This window comes from Aaosphaeria arxii, assembly GCF_010015735.1.
Source record: "Aaosphaeria arxii CBS 175.79 unplaced genomic scaffold BU24scaffold_3, whole genome shotgun sequence".
Classification (NCBI taxonomy): Eukaryota; Fungi; Ascomycota; class Dothideomycetes; order Pleosporales; genus Aaosphaeria; species Aaosphaeria arxii.
Genome location: NW_022983476.1, coordinates 1905658 through 1929260, shown reverse-complemented (window position 1 = coordinate 1929260; position 23603 = coordinate 1905658). Strand labels below are relative to the sequence as shown.

Genomic DNA, 23603 nt, shown 5'->3' with positions numbered 1-23603 from the left:
CTAATACCTTGGGGAAAATGGAGCTTTGGACCCGGCTGAAGAGGTCGAACCATGGATTTTCTGGAAATTTCTGGGGAAATTGAGAAGGATCAATGTGATGCATGATCTTTGTGTGGAACGACGGGGGAGAGGCTCTTCGGAAGCGACGTTCCAGAAAGATCGTAAATTGCCGGTATTGGAGGTTAAATCCGATCCCTTGTAGCTGAAACAGATGCGGCGCGTCATGATGTGCATCACAGGCGGTGCACCAAGTCCGTGGAACGTAACATCTGGCAAGAAGGAACGAAGATCTTCTCGGCTTGTGTGACTAAGTAAAATCGTCGAAAAGAATCCATCCTTAAAAGTTTGATTTTGCGATACGGTGTTGGTGGCGTGTCTCGCTCGCCGTGCACGCGTTAGAGGGCTCGTGTTACTCGTGAGATTACATTGTATTGGTGATTAGTAGCATAACACAGAGTTGCTAATGTTGGTGGACATCCCCGTTCAATAGTCGTCACATAGTATCACAACAATCTTCTGGGGACAATGTGTGATTAGTACAACCAACCTCCAAGTCGAGTTCCTCGTTGATTATATAAAATACGGAGATTGAACGTGTCGGCTGTCGAAAATGGTTAGCGTAGCTTCACACAGGACGATAACTCTGGCCAAGTTCTGAGGAACGAATTGAGAAATTCGAGATGATGCAATTAAGTGATTTTTATTATAGGTTATAGATTCGGAACTTGATGCGGCAAGCGACAGTGTTTATGACGATTTATCAAGAGAGCGTTGAATGATCCGATACTGCTTATTTAAAGATAGTATCACTAGAAAAATAGACAGCGCAACGCGTCTATTCCTTGATAGCAGCTTTCTCAGTGAGTGCTTCTGTCGGAGTAGAAGATCCCTCTTCACCATCTGTAACAACTGGGCCCTTGGGCGGCTTCTTCTTCCCGGTGATGTCCAGGTAGATAGACTTGAACGTCTTGACACTCGTCTTCCGGCCCTCCCAAAGCGGGTAGAGACCAACGCAGAATGCGGAGCAAAACATCCACATGATCCCGACGACGACCCAGCCCGTGAAGAACTTTTTGCTGAAAATGTATCCAGACCCGTACATGGGCATGGGCCACAGGATGAGGAAGGCGAGCGTCATGCCTGCGGTCATCCATCGGGCAATGCGCGACGCTTTGTATAGCTTGGCCTGCTCTTCCTCGTCATCTGTCGCGCTACGATGTTCACCTGGGACAAGTTCCAGGTCTACATGTGCGGCAGCTGCGAGATCGTGGTCGTCACCTCTACGGATCTGCTTCATGGAGACCCAGTCGTAGTTCTGTGGGCCGAAACTATAGGTGAGAACGGGGACGAATATGAGCGGCGATAGAAGAGCCACGACGTTTCCAGCAAGCATGGGGTTGTTGGCTCCTGTGGTTCCTACTGTGAGTTCTCCGCCTTCCTTCTTCGCTGTGACGAGCCAGGCAATAAGAGAACAGGCAAATCCAAGAGGCGGTGTTAAAGTTGCGGCCCACCAATTCTGCTTGGACCACATCAGTGTGAGAGTGGCTGGAAGCACGGCAGACGAGATGATGACACCCATGAGAAGGTACAAATATCCCATTGAAATGCCAATGTAGTAGAGGCCGGTAGACCAAGCGGCCATGGCGATGGCGAAACCAACAACCATGACGTGAGACATGTAAATGAGTTGTTTACCGGTAGCCGTGGGATTGAAGTAAGTTTGATAAAAGTCATATGTCTAAGAAGAATCTACTGTTAGCGTCATGTTATCTGTGGATGGTACCTGTATTCACTTACGAAGATAGAAGACACGGCAATGAGCTCTGCAGACATCGCGCTTGTCACAGCCATGAATACTAGCAGCAAAGTAGCAGCTGCACCGCCTTTTCCAAGCAGAGCAACGGCAGCAGTTGGAAGAACAAGCCCAGCAGAGACATCTGCAGGGTTCATGCGATCCGGAAAAGTGGGAAACACTGGATTACTCTCCAATGCAAGAGCAGCAAGACCCATGGTCGTAGCAGCGAGCCAAGGGATGGCAAACCATGACAATCCTCCCATGATGTAACCTGGCAGAGCATCCACTGGTGAAGCGGCTGTCGATTGTAAGTATTTCTCAAGTCATAAACTATACAATAGCATAGACGTACCGATAGCCTTGTTGTAGTAACCGTTGTCGCAGAACACGGTTCCGAAGTTCCCTACAATGTTGATCACGAAAAAGATGGCGCCCTCCTTAGATCGCATGGTGAGATATGAGCCGCCGGCGTTGCCTTCCACCGGGTGTTTCTTTGCTGCTTCATGAAGAAGGTCTAAATACGGATATTAGACACGACACCTCTGATCTGTGAATTTCAAACTTACCGAAGACTTTCCCAGGAGATCCAAGATGTTCATTGGTAGCATATGTTGTGAAAGCAAACATTAAGAGGATGATAAGAATTACGACTGTGTGTGCGTAATCGGTCAAAAAGGTAGCTTTGATACCACCGAACATGGTGTACAAGACGACACCGACCGGCAAGAGGAAACAAGCGGCAGCTGTTGGAACTCCAGTGAGCTGTTTGTGTGTTAGCTCAGCTTTCAGAGCAAGATGTGGGCTAGCATACCGATGTTACGACAGCAGAGCCTCCAGTGAGCAACATAGAAGTAACCAAGATGTTGGTAAACAAGCCGAAAACCATGAAAACAATATGTGTCACAGCTCCATATCGTGCTCGAATGACTTCCAAGAATGTATGTGCATTTGGTGCCCGGCGCTTCAGTTCGATGGCGATAGTCGCAAAAAGAATGATCTGCACTGTCGCGCCAGAAGCATACCAGAAGGGTCCGGATACTCCGTAGTTATAGGCAACGGCGCTCGATTGAAGAAGAGTGGCCGCCCAAGTCCAAGAGGAGACGACCGCAGAAGCAACAAGGCCTGATTTGACAGTTCGTCCAGCTGTGCTGAACATTTCCGAAGTTTGCAATTCATAGTTGTATCTGTTCGGGACGCAATACTGTCAGACGGCCTCCACCAAGAGTAAGAAAGCATATAAAATCGTAATGTGCACCGTGACATGTAACTCAATCGCGGACAGAAGAGCGGCCAGACAAAGTGTAGCGTACTACTTATGAACAACAGATGCAGCGCATATTGCACAATTGAATGAATCTTACCTCTTAAGCACAAAAGTTGTGAGAATCATGCCAAAGCTATATCAAAGTCAACGAAAGAAACTTCTATATCCAGAATGCTCTACTCACGCGAAGGCAAACCCCAAGCCGACGACAATGCCATACCCAACGCTCTGGCCGAGCGGTGGAGTCGCGAGCATTGTGGATGTTCAAACAAGAGATTTGGCGAGCTACTTAGCAACAGGTAGTCAACAATAGTCTCCTTGGCTTAGGTCCAAGAATTGATTTCAGCACTCTTAAATGAGTAGGAGTGGAGCAGCGGGGCCATCTAGTTATATAGTGTTGAGCTGATAAACTGGCCAGCGTCCAGATACCTTAGACCTCGATGGACGGCCGTCTCCACAAGACATGATAGGAAAAGCTTAATGGAAAAAGGAACTTATAGTTCGTTAGGCCTGTGGATCTACAGGCATTTGAAAGTAGTGAGAAAGTCGAACTGGTAGCCATGATAGCCGCGAGTAAAAACGCCGAAGAAAACGTTCAATTGGCCAAATCATGGAGTGCGGGTGTCTCGTGGGGAAACTGCACGAGTGCCATGTTGCCTGGGTCGATGATGGGCGCATCTCGTCTAACACCCCAGTCTCCGTCTTGATAAGGACCCGATTCGCAATGCTGAGCTCCGATAAGATGGGATTTTCTGAGCGGCCGATTTTAGTCACCTCGAAGAAACATGTACCAATCAGTACGCTTCAGTTTGTATCACGAGGCAATTATGTATCAATGGATCTGAACTTGTGAACTTCATTATGTGCTTGCCGAGAGAGATATGGAGCAGCCGCGCCGCCTCAGAATCGTAGATGTGTTCTGGCCATGCCATGTGCCATGGGGGCAGAACGCCAGACAAGACGTGAGGCGCAATTGACACGGTGAACAAAGTCTCCGGATAGTTGTTTGGCTGAGGCAAAGGAGGGCATCTCCACGTAAAATTGATGTTTGGTCAAGGTGTTGTCTCATAAGCACTCCCCAGTAGTTCTAAGCGGGTGTTTCGCACAGATTACGAGCGCCTGATTGGTCAGTAAGGATGCCTTATCTTCGAAGGCTGAACGCCCAGTAGTGGGATGGGAAGGCCTGCATCCCATACACTGTCGAGTTGATAATGGGATGGGATCACACTTCCAGATAGGAAGAATGCCCTTCATAGCCAACGCCGCCAGCTAAGAAAACAAAGGGTTTCTAGGTAATATCGTGCTGTTCTTTCATCGTTGGCAGCGTTGACAATTTGGCACATTGCAGTCTGCGAGGTAGCAATGTGCCAATGTGGGCTGCCGCTCTTGTGGGGGTACCCGTCTCGGGAAAATGTTACAGTGGCTGATCTGCAACGGGGTACATAATGTGATAGGAAATGTGAAAGCCTTTTATTCACATGTGCCATACCGACACATCTTTAATAAAAGTTTCGTGCGCTGTGAAGCAGCCTGGAACGTTCCATGCACATTTGTTATCGTCGCACATATCAGCGCCTGTAAACGTTGACAGAGAACATAATGGTAGTTAAGATAGTAGAAAGACCCAACGGTGGCAATCTGTCGACCCAGTTACACAGGAAGGACTTGACGCGACCCAGCCTCACCGAGGCTCGAGGATCGTGATGGGTGTCCAGTATTTGTTGAATGTTGTTTATTATTGATACTTGATACTCGAGTATTTAGTGCAACTAGCATAACTATATGTACCTAATGATCTAGCCACCTAGTGCAGGTAGAATTGAGGGCGTTGGCGTACTCATCAGTTTGCGCCTTCCTCACAGTAGACTTGGCACAATCACGCGTGACTGACTCAACCTGAACTCTATTTCAACTTCATCAATCGTATTCAAAACATACTCGAATTTTCAACTCAATCCTACGAGCCCGATTCTTTCATTTTCAATTGTGTCTGCTAGTTGATGCCGATACATCTCGGTTGTCCTGGATTCCCTCTACAAGTACCAGACGCGTCTCTTTAGGACAACGGCCATTACGTTCCCAGAAAAGACACCCTCGCATATCCGATATGGTCTTTTATGCACGTTCGTCCGAACGTTGAATCCTTGATGCTTGCAACTTGTGGGGTAGTGGCCGAGCTGATGTCGCGGACAGGGTTGCGCGAACGAGATATTGTACACAAGCACTGCTGCTCCACTACATAATGCATTGAAACTAACGCATTCATAAAGAAGGCCAATGTCAATTCGCAGGTGAAGTATTAATGAAATCAACGAAGAAGGGCGGAGGAGATGTCTATACTAGCCCGGAATGGCAAGTGGGAGTCATTGACATGAGAAGGGCGCAAGCACGTGCTTTCATCTATGAATTTCGCATTGGTGCTGGTTTGAGCTTTATATGGCTCGCATCTCTCGACTTCAAACTCATCGCCTTCGATAAATTCGTTGCAGTCGTACACAATCACATAGAAAGAAAGCAAGAACAAAAGTGATTGCAAACTTCGGCATAAGCTGCCGGAAAATATGTAGGATCATGTCAGATCCTATTTCATTATTGGGGTATGTTTAGACTATAAAGCGGATAGGGTTTTGGAAATCATTGCTGACATATCGGGAGTGTTCTCCTCAGCAGATGAGAGCTTGAGCTCGACGCCTATGAAGGGTTGGGGTTCAAGAAAGCAGCCTGGTCAGTGACAAGGAGACCGGCGATAGCAGCACTGGACAGAGTGGAGAAAACACCAGAGACCAAAGCACTGATGGCAAGACGAGAAACGTCACCGCTACGGCCAGGGCTGATTTGGCTGAGCACACCGATCTGGGTTCCAAGACTGCCGATGTTTCCGAAACCGCAAAGAGCGTAGGTTGCGATCAAACGGGAGCGAGGAGAAAGATCCTTGTCTACATGAAGAGTTAGTTTGGGAATCACGAGTGTCTTGCTGAAATAACTTACAAGGAGAATCCTCCTTTGTGCTCTGAAGGTTGTTGTAGGCGTAGAACTCGTTGATCATCACCTTCATACCGATCAAACGACCAACCAAGAGGAGATCGTTGCCTTCGCGAGAAACACCGAGCAAGGCGGCGATTGGGTAGCAGACGTATCCGACAATGAGCTCGAGAGTGAGGTCGTAGTCACCGTCCAAGTTGATGTAGCGTCCCCACCAGGTCAACAGACCGTCGACAAGACCGAGAAGCGCAATGATACAGAGGAGGGTGGTTACAATCATACCAGCGATCTTCAATCCAAGCCAAGCGCCGTTGGCAAAAGCATGGAGACCGTTTGCAGCCTTGTGCTCATCATCGTCTGGGATAACGACGCGACCGGCGGTGAGTGATTCTTCCTCCTCAGGGTAGCGCAATTTACTGATAGCGAGAGAGGCCGGGATACTCATGACACAAGACGAGATAAGGGCCTGAGCGTTAACTCCCATGTGAATATAAGCGACCAAAACACTACCAGCGATGGTAGCGAAACCGGAAGTCATGACTTGATGAAGTTCGGCTTTGGTCAAATGTGCGACAAAAGGCCTGATCAACATAGCAGATTCTCCCTGTCCAATGAATGGAGAGGCAGAAGCGACAACAGCCTCGGCACCGGAAACGCGCATAGCCCAGAAGAAGAAGACGGCAAATTTACCAATGAACCACTGGAGGAGTCCCCAGTAGTACAAGAGCTGCACGAATGCGACGAAGAAAATGATGGCGGGAATGACACCGGTGAAGAACCAGGGTAGCTGGGGAACCTTATCATCGGTCAAGAAAATCACACCCTCGTTGGCGAATCCGAGCAAGCTGCGGGCAAGGGTGGAAATGAACTCGAAGATATCGTAACCAGCCTTGGTCCTCAAGACGAAGAGAGCAATGATGAATTGCATCAACATGCCCATGATCACAGTGTGCCAGTTGATCATCTTGCGGTTCCTTGAGGAGGCGTAAAAGCCAGCCAACAGGATAAGTAAACCCGACAAACTGACGACACGGTTCACACGAGTGTTGTCACGGCTTTCCTCGCTAGCAAAGGAGCCGACGATGATGGTAGCAATGGCGACGGCGGCACCCAACGGGATGCGCATCTTTTCTGGAATCATGCTCACGACCCTGACTCCAGTGTTGTTCCACACAAAGTGCATTGGCTTGGTGACAATGGTGATGGGGACGTGGAGGAAGATAATTCGGAGCATTATGCATAGCCAGAACAAGAATGGAATGACCCAGTTCTTGTTGTGACGGTGCAGCACGAGACTGGCAATCCACCAACTACACAAGATATTAGTCGCAAGATTTCGAGCCAACTGCTACCGTAGGCACGAAAGCTTACCCGGTGAACAAAGCTGCGATCAAGAGGTGGATAGGCAGCCTGAACTTCATGTAGTATCTACGGAAGCGGTGGCTTTTGGGGTCCGACTCTTCTCCCTCGGACGGAGAGTTGGTCTTGTTGAAGCTGGACTTCTCTTCATACTCGAGGCCGCCCGTCTTCTCGATGTCGTGGACGGGTTGATGGCGACGGTGGAGCGAGCCGTCATTTGGATCCGCAGGAGGGATCACTGGTGGCTCGTTGTGTGTGGTGCCGACAGTGTATGCCACATGGTCATGATCGTGAATATGACCCTTCTCGGCACCGGGACCGTGGTGCAGATGCTCGTGGTGGTGCTCCTTGGAGATATCCAAGGCAGGGTCCGGGTTGCGAGCGACACCGGGCATTGGAGAGCTGTTATGCTGCTCACGCGTCACTGAGTCGGCCATTGTTGAAGATTGACACGAGGACAATTCCCTAGGTGGGTTGGAACGAAGTCGAGGAATTGTTACAGCCCACCAGCGCGGTCGCAACGGACAGTTATATTTTGCAAGTGGGAATTCACGCTACGGCCAAAGGACGAAAGACCGAGCCCAAGTCGTGTGCCAGTTCCAGTCCAGTCCCAGTCCAGTACCAGCATCAACGGGCGTTAGGGTTGGCTACGGTGTAGCTCATCCTTGTCAACACATTTGGGTGGGAACACCTACCAACTACAGCGCAGGCAAACAATCCTTTTCCCTTGCCTCTGGGAAAATAGGATAGCCAGTCGGTGATAGTGCGTGGCGCTACCTTGGCAACTGCCTGTTTCGTCTGGCGGCATCAGAGTCAAGTTCGACATGATTGGTCTCCGGTCATCTCCGCCAGTTGTTACACCTGCTCCCGCCTGCTCAATCATGTCTAGGGGAACGCCTTGTGGTCGATTATCTCGAGGATCATCTCCAGCGCTCGAATCATTTTCGCCAGCCTCTCTCTTGTTTGTGCATTCGTCCTTCTTGTCATCCCTCGTCGTGCGGCGAGGGGGCAACGATCGTACATCGTACTTTTTCCATTGCGCAAAAATTTACCAGAAAATCAGGGTCACCCATCTTGTGCTCGCCCTCTCTCGGCATTGTGTATCTTCCCGGCCTTATCACGGGCACCGTGGGCCTACAACCTCTCAGGCCAATCACACTTTTCAATCGTATCTGGGTGGCGGCAAAAATTGCGGGGAGCGTCGGTTGAGGCTCCATTTGAGGATTCGCGTGGCGTTCTGGAAGCAAAACACACTCCCGTAGCTTTGTCCAGTTTCGGCTAATCCTCGTGCACCCCGAGCTAAGAGCAACCCAGAGTATCACTTCAACCCTCTGTCTGCGCACTATTGACCTATCTACGGACTACAATACTGTACTGCCAACACGTCCGAGCGCCGTAAGATTGTCACTTATCTTTCGTCTCTCGTATGCCATGATGAAGGCCGCAGAAAAGGATCAAACTATGCGCTGCTCGTGTTGCACCAAACGGGGGTAGAATCATCGAGCTGAAGAAATTTTACTCGGTGTCAATTTCGTATTTGTGTGTTATTTCAAATGTTCGCTTGAAGGTCCTGCCAGTCCAGTTCAAGATCCATCTGTAAGTGCTCGTGACCATGGGGATCGACCAGCGACGGCCCCTCCAATCGCGTTTCCCTGCTCTTTGATCTTCTCCGCATCCACGGCGCACGGCTTCTGTCAGTCCGTCTCACCAGTCACCACAGTTTGTGGAGATGCTGTCTCGCCGTCTTTCCAAACCTGTCTGGCTGCTTATCACTTGTGGGTACCAAATCGAGCCCGTTCTACTTGTACAATCTACTGGGCGCAACTTCGTTGTTACTCCCCAACATCCAGGTTGGCGGCACTCTCATGTTGTACCCCTGGGACTATCGTGCAAAACATCCACCAGGCGCATGTGCTCGTTGCCCAGGGTTCTGCAACATTCTTATCTTGGACTGGCATATTTGGATAAATGCCCGATTTCATTCGCGGATTTCGCCTGACAACATCCTGGGCAATTCGCGGGATGCCTGTCCGTCCACCATGACTTATCTGACATCTAACTGGTCTTGGATACCTTTATCTGCAACCAAGGTAATCCTTTCGTGTTATTGATATGCGGTTTCTTACAACGCAATGCAAGCATGTGAAATAGGAAATCAATCATAGTCAGCTCCGATTTTTTGAGATCTATTTTCTGGAGATTTTACCGCTCGGTCACCACTCACCACGCACCACTGGATGGACCCCCGCGAGTTTAAAGCCTCGGTAAGAGGCGCGATATATTTGAATGGGTCTGACACCCCAATTATATCGGCAAGGCCCGAAAATCAGTCCCATGGGTTCCAGATATCAGGGCCTGGTTCCCTTGACTGCTGTGGACTATTATCTGACCTCCTGTTTGGACACCTCCCGCGTGGTACCCTGCCCTAACCAAGTAGGGTTGCCTCGAAGCGCTAGATCGTGAATTCCCACGATCTAATGACCAATAATTTCTGTACGTTAATACAAATCCGCCAGGTGCGGAGCAAACCGAACTCCTTGAGCAGTCTAAATTGAGTCCAATTCACGCATTATTGGAATTAAGAGAACGCTTATGACAAGAGCCAATCTACTCGTAGCACATTTGCTGCACCCCCTTCGACCTTGGATTGGACGAGGTGTATCATGACATATCCCAGTTCTTGCAGAACAGGAACCACATGGTTGGTATTTTCATCAAATGATTCCAGATGTCCATTCCTTGGTGTGCAATTATCATTACCCCTCCCACAGATCGACAATTCGATTTATCTCTTCAATTGGACTTCATCTTATTCGCTTTTCAGATCTTGGTAAATGTCAACTGACAAGAATAGCACCCCATATGTACATCTAGGTATGTATTGATGGTGTCTGAGCAGATCCTGCCCGAAAATGATATATGATTCGTGGTCTAGAAGCGCCCTCGTCGGTCGATCATGCTTCATGGCATTACTTTTCACTTCTTTATAGTATCGTCATCTACGCTGGCTTCGACAGATTGTTCGGACTCTGTTCTCTTGTTCTCTAATTCAAGAACCAACTTGGTACCTCAGGACCCCAGACCGCCAAACTCTCATCGCCAGCCTTTCCCCACCCAACCGGTGTATCCTCATTTACCAGGTCCCCATCCGCATAATGCTCCACCATGTTCCCGGTAGTGTCCCACCAATAGTCGAACAACTGACTCCCCAGAATATGTCTCCCAACCCCCCATACAGACGTATACCCCTTCCCAGCCAACCACTCGTGTCCCAAATTCTGCGTATCAAAATCATGCACCTCGAATGAACAATGGTGAACATGCGCCGTCGGGTTCCCAGACATGAAGAAAGTATGATGGTCTGTATACTCTTCACCAATATCAATATGGCAGAACACCGCTACATCCTTCCTCCTTCCCGGATCGTCCGCCCCATCGCCATCCTCCACGTACAAGAAATCTGTAGGCGCAAGATTGAACGTCCTCACATACCAATCCAGCTGCGTAGGGAAATCCTTCACGCAGAGCCCGTAGTGCCCTAATTTATGCACTGCTGCAGGTCCCGGCTTGAAGCGCTGGAAGCGTGCGACACGTGGCTTCTGCGTCTCATAGTTTGTCGTCAGGACCTCTGGGAAGGGACCTCCGGCGCTCTTCGTCTGGCCGTGGATGAGGTTTATCGGGAAGCCTTCTGGGTCGGTCAAGGTTACCATCGAGCCTCCTCCCGGCGCGCTGGCGCCTGAGGACGGGGAGGCCAGGTCGAGGATTGGAGACGCGCCGGCGAGTTTTGTGGCTCTGTTTGGCGTGTTAGATTGTCCCTTTTGTGGACCTTTCATGTCATGGGTGGGTGTAGGTAAGAGGTAGGAAACACATACTTTTCAAGTTCAGCATGGCTTTCGACTTCGAATGTGCCGCCGAGGAACTCCTTCTCCCCCTTCTGGGCGTAATAAACGTATGGATCTGTGCCGTAGCCCTTGAACCAGCGTTGCGTGTCTGTCTTCTTCGCAACTGTCATGCCGAAATCTGATTTGAAGATCAAGTCAGCCGGACAGCTTTTTAAATACAATTGATATCGAGTCTCCCCTAGTCGGAAATTGTTTTTTGCGTGTTATGTTACCACACAATCATGGTGTATAAATCAATACAATGAACCCCTTCCTCTCCTTTCCCAACCCATTCATGATAGAAAATAGAAATGGTCATCGAAAGGGGTACTTAGAAACTAACTCAACACACCTTTCAAAAACGTAGTAATCTCCTCCAAATCAGGATGTTGATACCGCATATGCGCTACCCTCGTGAGCCTGATCTGCGCATCGCGGTCGATATTGACTTCCGCCTGCCACTCGCGCAGCCCTTTGCGATCCGCGGGTATGGCATCGTTTTGTGGGAGAGATGTCCCGCGATTTGGTGAGGTCTCGCGGGATGGGTCCTAGATTTCATTTTTTTTAACTTGATATTTTTGGGTAATTCTTTCTGAGGATTCGGAGGAGTTGGGGTTCACGTGGTGCATGTTTTGGGGGAATTGGAGATTGGAGAAGGCTTTTGTGATGGGGAATGGTGGCGGTATGTGGGGCATTTGCATAGTTACGTACCTTCGGTGTTACTTTCTCCTTCAATTCGTCGAACACCATAGTGTGTGTACTAACAGCGAACGATATGGGCAATCACAAAGTCTCAAAGAAGGTGCAAATGGATGAGACAAGACGCGCAAAGCTGTTGGGGAAGATTATTGTGTCTTTGATCTGATTAAAATCACGCGTAGGCAGTTATACACTAGATAATATACTCGCATGTGGGGAGCTCCCACTCCCCTCCCATTTTTGTCGTCCCTTACTGCCATGCTTTTGCAAACAGTGATGCACAGTGCCGATGGGATTTCGTTGCCATGTGGGGTTCCGCCGGCACCGATGCTGTGGCTGGCGCGGCGCGGCGGACGGGGGCTTCTAAGGGAGTTGGGGTCGGTAGATCAGGGCTGAGGAGATCCTCACGATTTTGACTTGGAAAAACTTTCAGGCAGGTATTGTGTGTTCTTAAGTCGTTTGTGAGGTTCGATGAAGTACAACTGATGTTCAGGATACATGATGCATGTACATGCAGGTGCTGGGGTTTGATGTCCTGCGCTTATATTGCCCGTATATGGTTTTGCGGGGAAATGTGGTAGGTGTATGCAACAGGCGTGCAATGCAATTTATGATATAGTTGACACCGAATGCACAGAATTTGGTAACACCTCATGAGATACTATGGCTAAGAAAAACGCGATTCAATGATCAATCATGGGTTCCCTATTCTGTAGTGGACCCCAGCACAATTTGTTTTTCATGTTTAAAAGTTTCTGGCGTCCCCACAAGCTTGTTCAACCATGTCCCTAGTCGCAGAGCCGCCTTGCTGATCTGAAGTTCGACAATAGGAAATGCTCCGACCGTGTATCCGTTCGTAGCAAGATCCGATTCTTGATCGACCTTACCGTAGACGTAATCACATGTCCATTTGTTGCTCTCGCGTGCCCACTGCGTAGCACATTCTGTCGGGGTTGTTGGGTCGCTGCACGCCAGCCACATATAAGGAGCCTCGAAGAACTTGTCTGCCCGGATTCGGGCGACGAGCGCTGTGAAGAAGGGGTCAATGGATTGAGTCGAGAATGCGGTCACGTTGGCGTCGGTGTAGGGTATCCATTTGTCCCAAACCTTTCCATCGCGTTAGTCTCGAGTACGATTCGATCGAGAGAATCAAGTTTCGCATACCGCATGAAGCCTCGCAATCTTCCCACCAAAAGTCACATTGAACAAGTTCCCCCCAATAGCACGTTCCGACGCATGCAGAGGCTGCGCAATGTCTCCAAAGAAATGCGAAACCCACTTCAACGCATACGAACACGTCAGATTGGTGCCCCCCGTTAGAGCTCCACTCTCAACGTCCGCAATGCATTCTCGCAGGATATTGGTCTGGTTTGCTATCGCGGATACAACGCAGCCTCCTGGGGCGCAGTCTCGTGTGAAGTTGAGGTTGCATGATGATGGTGGGTTGTCGTGGACGTCGATCCAGTGCCATTGGTAGGAAAATCTGCCCTCTTGTGTATGCGCGTATGCGTCTGCCCACGCTGCTGCTCGCCCTATCGAGCCATTGTATTGAGGCTCGAGGATCTGTCCGAGAATAGAAGCTGTGTAAGGACTCAGGAACTCCTCGGCCATGAATCCGATTTGATTATGCACTGGAGGTTATTAGTCACGTGGTGAATCACAATTGCGACTATCGTACCGTCGGTGTTCCATCCTGACGAAATGCCCAAGAATAGACTTATCGATGTTAGATGCCGGAAGTTCATTTCGTTATGGGTTCTATGAATGATATATTTTTATAGCTGAAGAGCACAGTAGGTGGTTCTAGGACTACTAGGGCAGCACGTCGATTATGCCAACGACAGAAACGGCAGCGGAAAAGGGGTTTAAAAAGATATACCTATGAGAAAAGACCTGTAGTGCAGGTTCTCAATATTTAAACAATTCGTGTCGGCTCCTGATGGGTCTGGATTGTTATGTTTTCGAATGCAGCTGGAGGCAGCTGGGGTTGCGGGCGGCAACTCAGCCAGCCAGGGGCTAGGGCTGACCAAATACGGTATAGCTCCGTGAAGGCCAGTCCCGTCTGGGATTCATTCATGCCATCTAGATTTCCATCTAGACTAAAGTTGCCATTTCTGGACTGTCAAATCCGAGAAAGGTGTGGTGGTTTATATGCTTGCTCGAATTAGCGAACGGTATGTTGTGATATTCTTGCTCTATCACATTTCTGGATCGTGAAAACCAATACCTAATTCTATGAGCAAGGCTGCATGAACAGGGGTGAGAAAGTCGCCTACAAATCGGCATGCGAATGATCAACTTTGTTATGTTAGAAATCGAACGCTCATCAAACAAGGGTTGGCTAGGTCTATCGTTTGGACAGCTATCTGTAGTTTGTAGATGCCATGTCCTAAAATTCTCATTTAGGACTTTTATGGTAAAGCCAAACGTGTATTTGGCGTTGCAAAAAACCATGTAAATCTTCAATCTTAACGATAGGACCATTGCGAATAGCACCGAGAAGACAACGGCAAGGATCGATTGGTAGAGTCAACATCTTTTACTTAGTTCTTCGATCAGGGCATCATGCCTGCTGTGCTGTATCCCGATGTTAATTATCAACCTTCAAGGCACGAGATTCCGTCATAATGGCTTCCTGTGAAATTATGTGCTCACCCTGAGCAGATATGAATTCAGTGCTCAAAGCAAGATTAGCCAGACGCCCTGACTAAGTGCGATTGTTTCAGCTTTTTCTCAAATGCAATTCCGACATGCGGAACAATCTTAGTTGCATGAGAATCGTGGCTTTGCGACATCAAAGCGAGCAGTAGCCAGGTTATGGTGACATTTGCTCATTGGACGTAAAGATGTTCATCGCGCTTCGCAGCCGCCTTAATGGATGGAGATATTCAATCCCTGGGATCCGCACAAGGTCACAGACTCTAATAACAGGTACCAATCACTTTTGATCAACATTTGTTGGTAGTCAGGAATTTGGTAGGCTAGGTATTCGCAAGCACCTGTGGCGCAGCTACTCAACAGCCTCAAAGCACCCCGGGTCCTAATTCAAGTTACGCGAACTTGATGGACCCTGGTGCGTATACTATACGAGTACGTTCAACATACTTGCAAATGAACAACAATACGATTGGAAGAGATGGGGTCTGCTGACGAGAATGGATCCGTGAGGGGCGGGTCAAACCGGTGCGTACCTCGCGTTCTACCGGCAGGTACCTGGTCTAGCATCCCGCAGCTACACTCGGGGGAGAGTTGCAAAATCTACGAGATGATGATGCGTAGAAAAGCCCAGCCCATGGCGTGTGTATGATACTGGTTAGCCATAGACAGACAGAATGGATACGTCCGCCTCTAAGCAAAAGTAATCGGCTGGTGTTGCTTAGGTTGATGACGCAGATATCGTAGTTGGTTTAGAGTTCAAGTTTCGAGATCGCATTGAACCAATCAGAGGTCTGTAATTGACCTTAGCGCGAACAGAGATCCCTGTCGGCCTGAGCGCATGTCATGGCGCATCAACCGGTCCCCTCGATTCTGGCCTGCAATTGTACCTATTCTGAACAAACACCCAAAAAGACAGCCTGCCCCCCAAAACAATTAACATTTCTTAGCCTACAGCCTTGATTTCTTCGCTTCTTCGATAACTTCAATATTTGCATTTACACACTCTTGCGAAACCCCAGTCTCCCTCCATTTGTTTGCGTTTTCTTACCCATGATACCCCAGTGCGCCACTACAACACGATGACGAACCCTCCTCAACCGCCACAGGAGGGGAATGACGCGAACCTCGATAATGCACCCCGCCCGTCCATGTCCTCCACCAGAGGAGCTGCAGAGCTCCCTGGCGACCGTCCAGATTCTATCACACCCTCAAATATGAGAGAACAGCAGAACCAGTCCGAGACATTGCCAGCGGGGCGAACAGCTGCCACAGACTCGTCTACAGACGGCCAAAGGCGCCCGCCAATGCCCACAGTCACGACGCCTTCAGGGTATGCAATCTGCCACAACGATATAGTGAACTGAGCTGATATTCATGGAAAGAAATAATGTGCACATTCATTCTAGTCAAAACCCACGAGACGAAGTACCTTCCGCAGAAGAGACAGATGATCAGCCTCCGCCCGCCTACACCGAACTCCCCGGACAGATCTCAGAAGATAACAATGAACTCGGCACCAATGCTGTTGTTACCGACGATGGTCGTGTCAATATTCGAATCTGTCAAAAGTCGCGTCGACTGACCCAGATATTCGCACCACAACTTCAACGACAATTGACGCAGGTACAAAATGAGGCAGCGCCTCCCCCCGCATACATCCCCGAATCTCTCGGTGGCAGCCCTACGCAGGAACCTCCCCCACAAATGAATGTAGTCATACACGTGGTCGGTAGCAGAGGAGACGTACAACCATTCGTTGCGCTAGGAAAGGTGCTAAAAGAGACATACGGACATCGCGTGCGGTTAGCTACCCATCCTACCTTTAAGGACTTTGTGACGGAGAACGGTTTGGAATTCTTCAGTATCGGCGGAGACCCTGCAGAGCTCATGGCATTCATGGTCAAGAATCCCGGCCTTATGCCCGGCTTTGACACCTTGCGCAGCGGCGATGTTGGCAAGAGAAGGAGAGGCATCGCAGAGATCTTGCGTGGTACCTGGCGGTCGTGCATTGAATCAGGTAATGGTATGGGTGTCGACCCCCTGAAACAGAGCGTAGAAGAGTGGATGGGCGTCGAAGAGGATTTGCCAGAAGAGATGAAGAAGCCGTTCGTTGCGGATGTGATCATTGCGAACCCACCGAGTTTCGGTCACATACATTGTGCCGAGAAACTTGGAATACCGCTACATATAATGTTCACGTAGGTTCACTATTACCATTGTCGGGATACCATGCTAACATATTCAAATAGTATGCCATGGTCTCCAACGCAGCAGTTTCCACATCCATTGGCAAACATCACTGATTCAAATGCCGATGCAAGCTTAACAAATTATATCTCCTATACATTAGTTGAGATGTTGACCTGGCAAGGTCTCGGTGATCTAATAAATAAATTCCGCAAGGACAGTCTCGGACTGGATCCTGTTAGCATGATCTGGGCGCCAGGCATGCTGAACAGGCTCAAGATCCCACACACATATTGCTGGTAGGCCCCTCCGTAACGCGCCGTATGTTGAGAATACTAACATTGTGTAGGTCTCCTGCTCTTATTCCCAAACCCAAAGATTGGGCTAACCATATCTCAATCTCTGGCTTCTACTTCCTTTCTCTCGCCTCGAACTATACCCCAGCCCCAGATTTAGCAGAATTCCTTGCGGCAGGTGAACCCCCTGTTTATATCGGATTCGGCTCGATCGTGGTGGATGACCCGAACGCCATGACGACTATGATCTTTGAGGCTGTCAAGAAAACTGGACGACGAGCTCTTGTTTCGAAAGGTTGGGGAGGATTGGGCGCAGACGAATTGGGCGTTCCTGAAGGAGTATTCATGCTTGGTAATTGTCCTCACGACTGGCTTTTCAAACATGTGTCCGCTGTCGTCCATCATGGAGGTGCAGGAACGACTGCTGCTGGCATTTCAGCTGGCAAACCTACCGTCGTTGTACCATTCTTTGGCGACCAACCTTTCTGGGGTGCGATGACTGCGAAGGCCGGCGCCGGTCCCATGCCTATTCCCTACAAAGACCTCACAGCGGACAAGTTAGCTGATGCTATCAATGAAGCCCTGAAACCTGAATCATTGGAGAGGGCGAAAGAGCTTGCTAATAAGATCAGCAAAGAGCAGGGAAGCCAAAATGGTGCCCAATTCTTTCATCAGATGTTGCGCTACGACGATCTGCGATGTGCTATTTCCCCAAGGCGACCTGCTGTCTGGAGGCTGAAGCGAACGCAAGTAAGGTTGAGCGCAGCTGCCGCAACAGTTCTTGCACAGGAGGGAGAGTTGAACTTCAGTGAGCTGAAGCTATTCCGACCGCGCGAATACGAGCCCGATGAAGGCCCTTGGGACCCAATTTCCGGTGGCGCGACTGCCATTATCGGCAGCGCCACGACTATGATGATGGGCGTGGCCGATTTCCCCATCGAAACTTTGAAGCTTCTCAACATACATCCTGACACGCGAAAGGCGAAGAATACAGATGCTTCCTCTAGTGCAGGAGATGCTGCTCAGCCGGGCCCTTCTGCAGCTGCAAGTAGCAGTTCCAATACGCGTGCATCGCGCCCCAGTAGTACAACAAACCTTCCAGGAGACCTAACCCCAACTAGCTCAGTCACTGAAAATCTGCCTGGAAGTCCAACCGTGTCGGATCCTCGACATGGAAGTCCTCTTACCAGCCCCAATGCACCAGGCTCCCCAGCACACAGATCTAATTTCATGGCACAGGCTATGGCAGCTTCGAGCCAAGTCTCACGTTCATCATCCCGGGAGCGACAGGGACAAAGTACGCCTGTAGATGGTACCTCATCGCCCACTACTTCTCAATCAAGATGCCGACCACCACCACCCAGATCCGAATCTGGAACCTCGACATTCACTTTCTCGGAACGGCTCCAAGCTATGAACCCCGACGCTGCAATCAGCACTGGTAAAGGGCTTGGACGAATCGTCGGCGCTGGATTCAAATCGCCCATGGACTTCTCCCTCAATGTTGCTAAAGGCTTCAACAATGTGCCGAAGCTATATGGAGGTGAAGTTCGACAAGTAGATAAGGTCACTGATCTCCAGAGTGGGGTCAAGACGGCGTTCAAGGTGAGGTGCTTCTGAAGCGATTTGATTAAGCTTTACTAATGATTGAATAGGAACTGGGCATGGGAATGTATGGTTCAATTGCTGGTCTCGTTACCGACCCATATAAGGGGGCGAAGAAAGAGGGGGGCGTGGGGTTCGTAAAAGGTGTAGGTCGTGGTATTGCGGGCGTTCCTCTTCGCTTCATGGGCGGAGTCTTCGCGTTCCCGGGCTACGCCATGAAAGGTCTCTATCAAGAGGCATTGAAGAGCAAAGGTGCCATGGTGCAAAATTATATCATCGCCGCGCGCATCTCACAAGGCTACGAAGAAGCAACCACGATTCCCCGCAACGAGCGAGCTGAAATCGTCGAAAGATGGCAACACATCAAGAAGAACGTCAAGCGCAAGAAGAACGTGGGCGAAGATCAGATCGAAGCCCTGCAGACCCTGATACAGCAAAAGCGCGAAAGACGACAAGTCTGGGCCCGCAAGCTCACTGGCAACAATAACAACAACAGCCGCCCGGACTCGCGATCCAGATTCCGACCAGAATTACAGCCCTTCACAAGCTACAACGAACTCGCCGCTCCCCATGCGCCAACCACGCAAGACTCGAGCGACAGCCGCCAGCAACACGCAAATGCCTATTCGCGCCGCTACACGGAACCCCCACGAGGCTCTTCTGCCGGCTACGAATACAACGAAACGCCCCTTACCGCCGAGGAAGAAGCCGCCGAGGCCGCAGAACTGGAAGCCGCAATCGCCGCCTCGGTCGCCGAGACGAACGCACATAACAACCACGACCCCAACCACAACACCTCGGACGAGGAGCTCCTCGCGCGCGCGATCCGTGCCTCGGTCGCCGAGCTCCAGAGACCCGCCCCGGCGTCTGAAGACAACGAAGAGGCACTGCAGCGCGCCATCAACGCCAGCATCGAAGAAGCGTCCAAGTCGGGCGCCAGCCGTGAGGAGCAGGAGATGATCGAGGAGACGCTCCGGCAGAGCATGCTCGACAGCGGTGCGGCGGGCCGACAGGCGCGCCGGGGTAGGAGGGTCAGGAGCAGCGATTCGGAATGGGACGACAGCGACGAGGAGGATGATATCGACACCGAGGATGACGAGGACTACAAACGCATCATCGCCGAGAGCAAAGAGCTCGCCGATCTGCAGCACAACCACCCGGTCGACTACAGACAACACGTCCCGCCCAGCGAGCAGCAGCAGGACAGCGGGGTCGTTGGCGGCAGCAGTGGTGGAGGTGGCCAGAGTTCATCAGACACTTTTACCGACGCGGCACTCGAGGAAGAGATGCGAAAGGTTCTCATCGCGAGCGAGAAAGAAGAGAATGACCGCAGGAACGAACTCCAGCGGCAGATGACCGAGGAGGAAATCGTCATGGAGTACGTCAAGAAGCAGTCCATGCTCGAGGAGGAGCATCGCAGGAAGATGGCCGGGGCAAGCAGCGTCGCAGAGAATTAGCGGCGGCGTCGCTTCATTTAAGTTCAGAAGAATTCCTTAATTTTGTTTTGTCTCAATCGAGGGGATGGGTGGTAAATGGTGTCACATTTGGCGGTATAAATATGAAATGATATGATACCCACGACTTTTTCTCTAGTCGTACTGTACATGAAATATATATTATTTTTGAAGAGCACATCCATGTCTAGTACTACATACACCTGTCGTCTATAGCGAGAAAATACATATGGCAACTTCCATGTAATGTTCACATGCTCGAGTAGATGTGAAATGCTGAAAAGGTATCTAAGTAAACGACCTGAAAACGCCCGCCTTGATCAAACACATCGCAGAGTATGAGGTCCATCTTCTTTATGATGATGAATCTCACCACGGAACTCTCCCGACCCCCGTGAGGATCCTGAAGACGAAGTGCAGCATGCCCTCCTTACTCCCCACCATATCCTCCAACTCGCCGCACCTCTCCTCCACAGTGTCGATCTGCCGTTCGAGCTCCTGGACCCCGTCTTCCACGTCATCGACCTTACCCCTGAGGGTATGTATTTCGTATTCTAGTTTCGCGCCCATAGTCTCTAAGTCGCGCACTGCTTCCTGGAGCTGCAGCCTCTCGCGCGAGACGATTTCGTGGGCATCTTCGCGGAGAGATTGGTACTCGTCGAGGCGGGGGTAGTACATCTCTTCGAGCTGCTCGATATCGGCGTCGGCTTGGGCGTCGAGCTCGTGGACGATTGTTATGCTTTCTTCGGTCCATTTCGCGTCGAGGGAGGAGATGATTGCTAGGCGCCGGCGGAGGTGTTTGTAGAGTTCGGACGTGGCTTCTTGCTGTTGGAGTTGCTGGAGGAGATCGCGGGGTGGGGCTTCGGAGTCGGAGCCGTTGTCGAGGGATGATGGGGATACCCATGTGAGGACGCTGTCCTCGGCGAGGCTGAATGAGAGACTTCGGGGCCACCAGGCTGCGTCACGACTTAGTGAATGGTATGTGGGTAGGTGTTCGGAAGATTGAGTGTGGCGAAGGATTGGAGGAACATCCGTAAACGCGGGGGTGAATGGAAGCTTTTTGGCGAATACAGATCCTGTGATGGAGCCAGTATCTAGTAAAGGGTTTGCATCGGCATCTCCCTGTTCGGATGCCTTTTCTGAAGCTTGCGTAGAGGACTGTGCTTGTGTGGTACCATCCAACGCCATAGAAAGTGTAGTAGAAGTTTCTCGTGGCGTTTCAGTCAGTACTCTTGTGAAGCTAGTGTCAGTCTCAGCAAGCGGGCGGTTCGTTGAGACAGCAGACAGAGGCGAGCCAATTTGGTCTCGCCTTTCACCGAACGGGGTGGTCAATCCGTCTGATTCGTGTATGGATCCAGGATTGGATTTGGGCTGTTGGAGGTGCATCCGGTCGTTGACGTCCATCGAGGACTTCGTTTGATGCGTCCGCCGACCAACGACGTCCTTGATGCGCGTGAATCCACTGCCTGATTCGATTTTCCCTTTGGCTCGCTTGATAGCAGCGCTTTTAGAATTTGCTTCTTTCTCTGTCTCATCTAGCTTCCCACCTAGAACTGGAGAGTTTTTGCCGAATTCGTCCTCAGCTGTGTCTCGCTTCGACAATGGCCCGCCATCTAATGTAGACTCTCTCTTTAAGAGCCTGGCGGTGGCACTAGTTGGGGCTTCCGGGGAAAGAGCGCCATCCTCTCCAGGAAGTCGACTGAACATGTCGCCGGTGTGGGTCTTTCTTGGTTTGCCGTACCAAAGCCATTTGGCTCGTTCGCCTTGCACCAAATCCACGAACCGGTCGATGTCCACTGTCTCAATATCTGCAATACCAGCTTTCTCTCCTGCTCCTACGATGCCCATAACCATTTCACCTCCCTTGCCGCCCAATTCAGCTACCGTTGACTTGAAAGCTCGAGGTACTGCCCATCCTTCTTTGCTAGCTGCTTTTGCAGTTGCCCGGCGAAGTTTCTCAAGAGTCTGGCGATCAAGTCGGCGTGTCTTTGGCAAACGATTCGCCTTTTGGAAATACGCAATGCCACGTTTTGTACTCTCGATGTCAAACACATCTTTGGCAACCGGTGCATTGTAAGCGCTTAATCGATTCCTCGCTCCCATGAACAACCCCAAGAGTGCGGCCACCGTGGTCGGTCCGAGGATGCCATCGTGCGGCTCGACGGTGAAGTACTCCTGACCGAACTCGACCCACCAATCACTGACAGCCTTTTCCGTGACATCGCAGAGAAGTCCATCAGCATACTCGGGTTCGAGTTTTCCAAACATAACCAGTGCTACCTGGCAAAACTTGACGAGCTCGATTACGGCACTGTTCAGAGGTATTTTATCGCTTGTTCGATAGAGCTGATGGAATTTTGCCTGGGTGGCACTGCTTGGTGGGGCCAACTTGATACCCAGACGTCCAGAGCAACCAAGCCGTTTGAGATCCTCGTTCACAAAGAATAGCTCACGATGCTTCTTCATATCACCATCGGGCACAGGTATAATGGTTAAACTGGAAGGAAAAGAACTTAAATTCGTGATCATCAGGGTCCCCAGATGAGTTTCTTTTGGTCGAGCGTGAACATCGGTCACAGCTTTGAAGTATATCCGCAATTGAGGAGACCATGACGACTCGTCTGTTGGAACGCTGAGCACGCTGGCGTAGACAGAGTCTTTAGGGTCGCCGGTATAGGTTGTTATGACGAAGGTCGGATGTATCCGTGAGCAGGCCCATTGTTCGACGAGGTAAACTTCGTAGCCTTCAAGCTTCTGGCGGCGGGCAAGGACGGTGGTGGAGGGATCTTCTTCGAGATAGCGGAAGGCGACATGATCGGTAAGGACAAAACGTTGATGACCAGCTGCGACAGGAGCTCGCATGTTGAATTCTGTCGCTGCTGCAGTTGCTATAGCGGGCGTAAGCGGGTCGGCAAAACTGTTGCTCTTATTGTTCGTCGTTGATGTTTGAAGACGTGGCATGCGCTTCCGGAGCTCCCTTTCCGAGCCTACCCGTGCAGCAGCAGCACCCATATGGAGATGGTAATCCATGGTAGCGGTGTGTGTAATGTATCAAGAGGCTTTAGCTTCGGATATAGGCGTAGGTGATCTGTAGGGACGGTTCGGGCGTCTGTCGCATATTGACGATTCGACCCCGACAAGAGGCACAATGGTTAGTCCCGGTGGACGGTGGAAGGGTGGCTTTGTACGGCGCAAGATCAGTGTGAGAGATCGATAGCAGTTGCTGTGGGTAATAGAGACCTCATCCAACGTATGGAGCAGAGGCGCATGTGTGGAAATGGATGCAGTAGATGCAGGAAAAGGTGCTACTATAGCTATGCTGTAGTCAGGGCACCTGCCCTGCGCCGTTGACAGAGGAAGACGCGGCTCCTTTCCCCACACGTCATCCTTGGTCGGGCCATCCCTGCAGCCGATCACTTCATC

At 50.4% G+C, this 23603-nt stretch overlaps 7 protein-coding genes across 7 annotated transcripts; 2 read left to right on the top strand and 5 right to left on the bottom strand.

The window, feature by feature from the left end:
* Nucleotides 1-712: 712 nt before the first annotated feature.
* BU24DRAFT_420560 (urea active transporter-like protein) lies at nucleotides 713-3506 on the bottom strand. The gene is made up of 7 exons (XM_033527507.1): nucleotides 3244-3506; nucleotides 3157-3192; nucleotides 2607-2979; nucleotides 2362-2557; nucleotides 2148-2309; nucleotides 1798-2093; nucleotides 713-1738 (listed from the first exon to the last, which is right to left on the bottom strand). The coding sequence occupies exons 1-7, from the start codon at nucleotides 3312-3314 to the stop codon at nucleotides 836-838; spliced, it is 2037 nt and encodes a 678-aa protein (XP_033385871.1). The 5' UTR covers nucleotides 3315-3506; the 3' UTR covers nucleotides 713-835.
* Nucleotides 3507-5597: 2091 nt separating this feature from the next.
* On the bottom strand, nucleotides 5598-8032 carry BU24DRAFT_420558 (uncharacterized protein). The gene is made up of 3 exons (XM_033527506.1): nucleotides 7413-8032; nucleotides 6048-7351; nucleotides 5598-5995 (listed from the first exon to the last, which is right to left on the bottom strand). Exons 1-3 carry the CDS (start codon nucleotides 7835-7837, stop codon nucleotides 5751-5753), a joined length of 1974 nt encoding a protein of 657 aa, XP_033385870.1. The 5' UTR covers nucleotides 7838-8032; the 3' UTR covers nucleotides 5598-5750.
* Nucleotides 8027-8964, top strand: BU24DRAFT_152175 (uncharacterized protein). Its single transcript, XM_033521277.1, has 2 exons — nucleotides 8027-8658; nucleotides 8715-8964. Exons 1-2 carry the CDS (start codon nucleotides 8225-8227, stop codon nucleotides 8797-8799), a joined length of 519 nt encoding a protein of 172 aa, XP_033385869.1. The 5' UTR covers nucleotides 8027-8224; the 3' UTR covers nucleotides 8800-8964.
* A 1322-nt stretch (nucleotides 8965-10286) lies between these two features.
* On the bottom strand, nucleotides 10287-12031 carry BU24DRAFT_367455 (trihydroxytoluene oxygenase; the record flags this gene model as incomplete). The annotated part of the gene is made up of 4 exons (XM_033524347.1): nucleotides 10287-11192; nucleotides 11273-11420; nucleotides 11634-11829; nucleotides 11993-12031. 4 exons carry the CDS (start codon nucleotides 12029-12031, stop codon nucleotides 10445-10447), a joined length of 1131 nt encoding a protein of 376 aa, XP_033385868.1. The 3' UTR covers nucleotides 10287-10444.
* A 602-nt stretch (nucleotides 12032-12633) lies between these two features.
* On the bottom strand, nucleotides 12634-13917 carry BU24DRAFT_420556 (phospholipase C/P1 nuclease). Its single transcript, XM_033527505.1, has 3 exons — nucleotides 13659-13917; nucleotides 13145-13611; nucleotides 12634-13087 (listed from the first exon to the last, which is right to left on the bottom strand). The coding sequence occupies exons 1-3, from the start codon at nucleotides 13723-13725 to the stop codon at nucleotides 12686-12688; spliced, it is 936 nt and encodes a 311-aa protein (XP_033385867.1). The 5' UTR covers nucleotides 13726-13917; the 3' UTR covers nucleotides 12634-12685.
* A 1614-nt stretch (nucleotides 13918-15531) lies between these two features.
* On the top strand, nucleotides 15532-20351 carry BU24DRAFT_490676 (glycosyltransferase family 1 protein). Its single transcript, XM_033533733.1, has 5 exons — nucleotides 15532-15968; nucleotides 16021-16836; nucleotides 16888-17124; nucleotides 17175-18726; nucleotides 18777-20351. The coding sequence occupies exons 1-5, from the start codon at nucleotides 15718-15720 to the stop codon at nucleotides 20181-20183; spliced, it is 4263 nt and encodes a 1420-aa protein (XP_033385866.1). The 5' UTR covers nucleotides 15532-15717; the 3' UTR covers nucleotides 20184-20351.
* Nucleotides 20303-23512, bottom strand: BU24DRAFT_420554 (uncharacterized protein). The gene has a single exon (XM_033527504.1). It carries the CDS (start codon nucleotides 23208-23210, stop codon nucleotides 20550-20552), a length of 2661 nt encoding a protein of 886 aa, XP_033385865.1. The 5' UTR covers nucleotides 23211-23512; the 3' UTR covers nucleotides 20303-20549.
* Between the last annotated feature and the right edge of the window lie 91 nt (nucleotides 23513-23603).

What these genes read in the sequence shown, in the direction of transcription:
- BU24DRAFT_420556 (XM_033527505.1), bottom strand. Translation starts at nt 13,725, where the DNA reads ATGAACTTCCGGCATCTAACATCGATAAGTCTATTCTTGGGCATTTCG. An exon ending in GTCAGGATGGAACACCGACG is followed by an intron (nt 13,612 to 13,658) that starts GTACGATAGTCG and finishes AATAACCTCCAG; the next exon opens with TGCATAATCAAATCGGATTC. An exon ending in AGATTGCGAGGCTTCATGCG is followed by an intron (nt 13,088 to 13,144) that starts GTATGCGAAACT and finishes CGCGATGGAAAG; the next exon opens with GTTTGGGACAAATGGATACC.
- BU24DRAFT_490676 (XM_033533733.1), top strand. Translation starts at nt 15,718, where the DNA reads ATGACGAACCCTCCTCAACCGCCACAGGAGGGGAATGACGCGAACCTC. An exon ending in CCGCTACATATAATGTTCAC is followed by an intron (nt 16,837 to 16,887) that starts GTAGGTTCACTA and finishes ATATTCAAATAG; the next exon opens with TATGCCATGGTCTCCAACGC. An exon ending in GGGTCAAGACGGCGTTCAAG is followed by an intron (nt 18,727 to 18,776) that starts GTGAGGTGCTTC and finishes ATGATTGAATAG; the next exon opens with GAACTGGGCATGGGAATGTA.
- BU24DRAFT_420560 (XM_033527507.1), bottom strand. Translation starts at nt 3,314, where the DNA reads ATGCTCGCGACTCCACCGCTCGGCCAGAGCGTTGGGTATGGCATTGTC. An exon ending in GGCTTGGGGTTTGCCTTCGC is followed by an intron (nt 3,193 to 3,243) that starts GTGAGTAGAGCA and finishes ACTTTGATATAG; the next exon opens with CTTTGGCATGATTCTCACAA. An exon ending in ATCTCCTGGGAAAGTCTTCG is followed by an intron (nt 2,310 to 2,361) that starts GTAAGTTTGAAA and finishes ATCCGTATTTAG; the next exon opens with ACCTTCTTCATGAAGCAGCA.
- BU24DRAFT_420558 (XM_033527506.1), bottom strand. Translation starts at nt 7,837, where the DNA reads ATGGCCGACTCAGTGACGCGTGAGCAGCATAACAGCTCTCCAATGCCC. An exon ending in ATCGCAGCTTTGTTCACCGG is followed by an intron (nt 7,352 to 7,412) that starts GTAAGCTTTCGT and finishes TATCTTGTGTAG; the next exon opens with TTGGTGGATTGCCAGTCTCG. An exon ending in CACAAAGGAGGATTCTCCTT is followed by an intron (nt 5,996 to 6,047) that starts GTAAGTTATTTC and finishes CTCTTCATGTAG; the next exon opens with ACAAGGATCTTTCTCCTCGC.
- BU24DRAFT_420554 (XM_033527504.1), bottom strand. Translation starts at nt 23,210, where the DNA reads ATGGATTACCATCTCCATATGGGTGCTGCTGCTGCACGGGTAGGCTCG.
- BU24DRAFT_152175 (XM_033521277.1), top strand. Translation starts at nt 8,225, where the DNA reads ATGATTGGTCTCCGGTCATCTCCGCCAGTTGTTACACCTGCTCCCGCC. An exon ending in TGGAAGCAAAACACACTCCC is followed by an intron (nt 8,659 to 8,714) that starts GTAGCTTTGTCC and finishes AGAGCAACCCAG; the next exon opens with AGTATCACTTCAACCCTCTG.